At 48.1% G+C, this 6,480-nt stretch overlaps 1 protein-coding gene across 1 annotated transcript; it reads right to left on the reverse strand.

Moving 5' to 3' along the window:
• Positions 1–2,630: 2,630 nt before the first annotated feature.
• LOC310702711 (pleckstrin homology-like domain family A member 2) lies at positions 2,631–6,210 on the reverse strand. The gene is made up of 2 exons (XM_083494734.1): positions 5,524–6,210; positions 2,631–3,083 (listed from the first exon to the last, which is right to left on the reverse strand). Exon 1 carries the CDS (start codon positions 6,174–6,176, stop codon positions 5,559–5,561), a length of 618 nt encoding a protein of 205 aa, XP_083350860.1. The 5' UTR covers positions 6,177–6,210; the 3' UTR covers positions 2,631–3,083; positions 5,524–5,558.
• Between the last annotated feature and the right edge of the window lie 270 nt (positions 6,211–6,480).

The following is a 6,480-nucleotide window of genomic DNA, read 5'->3' on the forward strand; positions in this document are numbered from 1 at the left end:
ATCAATTATTTGCTGCACATCTATGGACAGAGAAAGAGCTTCTATGTAAGAGGGCCCAAGTATGATTTTCAGATAAGATTGATGCCATCTTGCTTATTTAGAAATGAAGTCATACCACATTACAGTGGTACCTCTGGTTGCGAACGGGATCCATTCCCAAGGCCCGTTCGCAATGTGAAAAGCCTGCGACCTGAAGCGCCGTATCTGCGCAGGTGCATGGCGAAATTTGGTGCTTGTGCACATGTGCGAAGTGTGATTTAGCGCTACTGTGCATGCACGAGCGGCGAAACCCGGAAGTAACCCTTTCCGGTACTTCCGGGTCGCTGCAGGATGCAACCTGAAAAAAGGTAACATGAAGCAAATGTAACATGAGGTATGACTGTACACATTTCCAGGGCTAGCCCACCCATGAGACAAGATGGGGCAATTGCCTCGGGTAGCAGGGTCTACCGGGGCAGCAGATCCTGATGTTGATCTTTCTCCCCACCCCCACCCCAACCCCACCAAGTGGTTCCTGAAGCAGATCTTCTCTGGCCCCTTCTTCCCTGGAAGAGAGGAGGAAAGGGTGGGGTCATTTTGGGATCCTCCTCAGGTACCAAAATGTCTTGGGTAGGCCCTACACTTTACTATCACATGGCATGTGCTATATGCACCCTCTTGCCACCCTCTAGACTTCCTGCAGTGCAGTTGGGGCAGGAATGGTGTTATATGCTCAAACTCTCTTGCCCCAGTGAGCAACCTGGCCTCTGAATTCTGCACCAGCTAAAGTTTCCAAACCATCTTCAGAGGCAGCCTCATGTAGAACACAATGCAGTAACCAAACCTAGAGGTTACCAGAACATAGATGACAGAAGTTATCTCTGTCCAGATAGGGGCGCATCAGGGCTTTCAACCAAAGCTGATGGAAGGCACTCTGTGCCACTGAGACCACCTGAGCTTCAAGTGACAACAGCAGATCCAGAAGTACCCGCAAGCTGCATACCTGTTCCTTGAGAGGGAGTGTAACCCCATCAAGAACAGGTAATCTCCCATCCATCTGGTCTAGGGACCCACCCACTAACAGTGCCCCAGTTTTATCTGGATTGAGCTTCAGTTTGTTAGGTCTCATCTAGCCTTTAAACAAGGCAAGACAATGCATCCATCACATCCACTGCTATACCTGCGGGTGTAAAGAATTAGAGCTGTGTGTCACTGGGCATGTTGCTGACAATATTCTGCAAAACTCCGGAGAACCCCACTCAGCAGTTTCACGTAGAAGTTAAACAGCATGGGAGATGAAATTGAACCTGGGGGAACCAACATGGAAGGCTCCACAGGGCTGAAGAGCACTCCCCAAGCACCACCCTCTGGAAACAAGCATCCAAGTAGGACTGGAAGCACAGCAAAGTGGGGCCACCCACCTCTAACTTGGACAGCTGCTCCAGAAGGATACCATGGCTGCTCCAGAAGGATACCATGGTACTGAAAGCCACTGAGAGATCAAGGAAAATTAACAGGGTCCATTTCCCCTGCCTCTCTCCCGAAAGAGGTCATCACACATGCTTTCTAGGCATGAGGCAAGCACAAGTCTGGATGAGCCTTTACTTGAGCTCTCCAGCAAGTGTGACTTGTGGTTCTTCTGCTTAGAGGCATCTTCTTCTCTGGAATACAGTGGCAGGGCCTGCACTTCCTGCACACTCTGATCTGAAATCTATGGGCTAGTCCTGTTCAGACGGAAGAATTCTATTTTGAGGCTCCTGCATAACCAGATATAGGATCACAATTCATATACAGTGGTACCTCAGGTTAAGTACTTAATTTGTTCCGGAGGTCCGTTCTTAACCTGAAGACCACTTTAGCTAATGGGGCCTCCTGCTGCCGCCATACTGCCGGAGCACGATTTCTTTTTCTCATCCTGAAGCAAAGTTCTTAACCCGAGGTAATATTTTTGGGTTAGCGGAGTCTGTAACCTGAAGCGTATGTAACCCGAGGTACCACTGTATGTCAGTAGGGTACTCAAAGAATTTTATACCATCAAGTTGAAAGCTGTTGCTGCTGGTGGTAAGAATTTAAACCTCAATTTAAGCTTGGGGCAACTGCTCTAGGAAATAGTGAAAGATGAACCTACTGCCTAGCTTCTCTGCTCTGTAATATATTAAATTGCAACAACTTCCAGCTACTGAAACATGGTCTTCGTGACCCTATGGGTAGAGGTTAGTCATCCTAGCTTGCCATTCTAAATAGACTTTAACTCCTTTTGTACAGGTGGAAGGGCAGGCATGCTGGTGGAAATCCAGCTCTCTTTGCATATTTGATCAGTGCAATATCTATACAGTCATACATTGGTTTTCAAATGCCATGGGAGTTGAATATTTTAGCTCCCTAAAGATTGAAAACTGGAGGTGATTGTTCCAGTTTTCAAACATTCTTTGGAATCCGAACGCCCGACGTGACTTCCGCGGCTTCCTGCAGCCAATTGGAAGCTGCGTCTTGGTTCCCGAACGTTTTGGAAGTTGAACGGACTTCTGGAACGGATTCCGTTTGACTTCCAAGGTACCACTGTAGTAATAATTTTACTGCCAACATCTTTTAGTCTAGATTAACAAATCTAAATGCTAACAGCAATTACAAAGAGAGGCTCATTTCAGATATGTGGTAAAATAAAGTGAACATATCACATCATTTATTTGGAATGGCTACATTAATGCAAAAAGCAAAAAGCAACATTAAGACAGCTATTTGCTTAAAAAGCATTCATCAAAATAAATACAAAATATTGATACTACAAATAATTTAAACTATGTCTTTCCTCCCCACCAGGTGGTGTAGGATAGTCTTTGCCTCTTATAAATATAAAACAAAATAGCAGTTTGCAAAGTGGGCCTCCTCTTCAGTTGGCCAGACTTTGTGTTTGTCAAAAGTTTCTTTGGTTTGCAAAAGCCTTTCAGCAAAGATTTGGCTCTCCTGCTCAGCAGCCTCATCAGATCCGAAGAGATCTAGCAGTCGCTGGCATCCTTCTTTGCTTTCCTTCATTGGTACCTTGCTCCGGTGCACGTGAATCACAGTCAAAGACACTTGGTCCTGTTGTCATCCAGAATAATGTTCTATAGATGGGGAGGGAGAGAAAGGTAAGAGGAAGTCAGCAAAATGACGAAGACCAAGTAGAAATCTCAAACTGGTTTTTAAAAGATTTGCCCAAATAAAAAATAATAAGAGCCTTGTGGCATCTAAAAGCAGGGGTGGCCAACTTACAGGTTATGTAAGAGGTCATCTGTGGTCTCCATAACCACACTATATATTTGTTGAAATTATATTGCTGGTTTGTTTGTTTTTTAAATGATTCTTTCTATAGGTCCTCTGTTGTAATACCATGATGACAAAAGTCCCTACAACTCCCTCCCCTCATTTTTATAATAAACAAATGTTTTTTTACTGACTATTCCCATGGTTCCTGATGTGATTTTTGGCTGCAGCCATTTTGACTCATGGGCAACACTTTGGGAGTCAGTGTGGTCCTTGGCCTCAAAGTACCTAGTTATCCTTGCCTGAAGAATTAACAAGTTGATTTACAGCAAAGGTTTTTATGGACCAAAATTTGCAAATGCTTTTGCCATGATAAACCTATCAATTTTTAATTAATAAAATTTTTAAGCGTCATCAGGCTATTTTTGATGCAGCAGACTAAAATGACTACTCCTCTGGTAAATGCTTGAATACAAAATGAAGCAGCAGCTAATGCTGCATTTCTTAAATTTCAGTGTAGGTTGCAGACGAGTCTTTCTTCCATATAATTAGGGGGATTAGGGTGAGAGGAGAACAATTGCTAGTGAATGTTTTAGGCAGAGTCCTCCAATTTGCAGAAACTAGAGTCAATGGAAATAGGAGCAGTACACTGAAAAAAAATATAATCCCCTCTTTTCAAATGGCATAGCAGGCAGCATTCAAAGTTGTCCAAAGGCACATTCACAATAAATCCCCGAGTTGACATTAGAGCACTAGGCAGTGGCTCTGAAACATTTACTGCCACAGACCACATGAAACCTGTTGAGGGTGTTGGCAGACCACTTAATGATTTTTCTGCCTGTCATAGGAATTATAAGGTGCTGTGTGCTAGATGCTGTATGATTTAAATGCATTTTTATTGCTTCTTTTATTTCTTATATTGTACTGTATTACATATACAATGTTGAATATAAGAAATAAAAGAAGCATCAAAAGTACATTTAAAAATCAGTATATTTAAAGTGATCAGTGTGCCGGCTCCTGCCTTCTGCCACACACCCTGTGGACCACCTGAATGAAGCTCATGGACCACAGTTTGGGGACAGAGCATCTCAGCAATGCAATCCTAAACATATCTCCTAAATCACTAACAGTTCAGTTTGTAGGAATTGTGATCAGGTCTGCAAAAAACTTGCTCTGGCATAATAAGCACTAAGAGCTTACAAGGCCATCAACCTTCATACTTTGAAGTATCCTTGCTGAAGCCCAACATGTTTTGCAGCTTCAAGAGCAACTGAATACACCTCCATTATAGTTTAATTATATTTTTACATGAAAGATTTCTGGTCAGTCAGAAGAGAAGCACACACTACATAGTCTATGTGGGCCAGCCCTATGTGGCACCAACAGGGTGCATAGAATTCTGTGCAGGAAAGACCCTTTGCCACTTTCCAAGAATCCTGGTCTAGTTTCTCTGGAGAACATGGACTTCGGCCCGAAACACACATTCAAGACTTCTTGCTTACTTTTTTCCTGCCAAAAATCGCTCTCCCTGCAAAGCCAGTCCTCCCCCACCTCTAGCCTCCTCTTTTGGTTTGCAGCATACATGGCTGCAGTTTTGCAATCATGGACCACCACATGTTCTGTAATTGTTCTGCCCTTAAAAGTCCCAGGGGTGGCTGCTTGCAGGTAGCATCACCCTCATCTCGCTCCAGCTGAGTTAGCGCAAACTTCAGCTTTGCCTGCATGTTGCACAAACACATTTTGTGCATTCCGATAGCAATGGCTCTAAAAGGAAGCTGCCTTATACAGAATCACCCATCTCAGGGTTGTCAGCAGCCCCCTCGGTTTCCAGAGGGGTTTTTCTCCCACTCCTATCTGGAGATGCCAGGGAGTGAACAAAGCAGATGCTCTACCCCGGAGTGACTGCACTTCTCCTCCTCCCAAGTGGTCCGCCAACAAGCGGCAAGAGGGGCTTGGGAGGAAGAAGAGAAGAGGGGCGCCCTAAGGCCTGTTCCCACTTGGCGGCTGCTGGTTCTTTGTCTCCGCAGCCCAGGAAGCTAGAAGTTTTTCCGAACCCCGCACCTCCGGTGGAGTTTGCGGAGTCGACTTCGATCCAATTCCTTGTCCCTTCAAATCTCGCCCACCTCCGCCTTTGCTACTAAGCTTATTCCAACTGCAGCCTATATATGCAAAAGGCTCCTCGATCGGGACTAACCTCCAGCCCACTTCAGTGCACAAAACAAAGAAGCCACCGGCTTACGATTGGCGAGCCCCCAGCCTCCCCTCATCCCGCCGCGCATCTCCTGCTCCCTCCTTCACCTTTGGTCTCTCGCTCGGGGGCGCGCGTGTCGGGCTCAGGGGGCGCGCGCGAGGCGCCTGTCCCGGGTGGCGGCGGCCGCGTGCTCGGCGGCCTCCTGGCGGCTCTTGAAGTCCTCGATGGCGCGCTTGTTCTGGAAGTCGATGAGCGCCATGGTGATGGAGGCGTTCCAGCAGCTCTCGCCCGGGCACCGAAAGTCGATCTCCTTGCGATCCGTCGTGACGATGGTGAAGTACACGTACTTGCCCGTCCGCTCCACGCAGTCCACCTTCTGGATGGAGCCGAAGCGCAGCTCCTTCCCGCCGCCGCCCCGGGCCTTGCCGGCCTCGGGCGAGAAGAGGCTCAGGCTGTCCTTGCTCAGCACCACCGCCTTCTTCTTCCACAGCTGGAAGAGGCTGTCGCTGCGCTTCTCCAGCTCGCCCTCGCGGATCACCTCCGACGGCGACGCGGCGCCCGGGCCCTTCATGCTGCTGCTGCCGCTGCTGCTGCTCCCCGCGCTCGCCAACAGAGCCGCCGCACCGAGATCGCCTCGAGGGACCCGCGCCAAGGCCACGCTCGGCCGCCTGCCTGTCTTCCGACGGGGACGCTGGCCTCTCTCGCCGGCTCCGCGACGCTGCTGGGATTCGCTGTGCGCTTTGCGGGAGACGAGAACCATTTATGGCCTTGGAGAGACGTCCCAGGCCCCGCCCTGCGAGCCCCGCCCCCGCCTGCCGGCTCCGTCGCCCCGCCCCCGCAAGACCGCCCCCCCCCCATTCTCTTTGTCAATTCCCCATGGTCTAACCCTGCGTCGTTCAACTCTCCACTGACAATCTTCTTTTAGCCATCATCACCACTGCAGGTGTTGCCCTGCAATGGTCACTGCAAAAGTGGGGTGCAGGATCTGACAATGACTTTCCCATTCCCCACCCCCTTCCCAGCTAGGAGTGCTGGCATTTCACTGGATTCTCGATTATTATTGC

Source organism: Podarcis liolepis (assembly GCF_965112155.1).
Source record: "Podarcis liolepis genome assembly, chromosome: 1".
Lineage (NCBI taxonomy): Eukaryota > Metazoa > Chordata > Lepidosauria > Squamata > Lacertidae > Podarcis > Podarcis liolepis.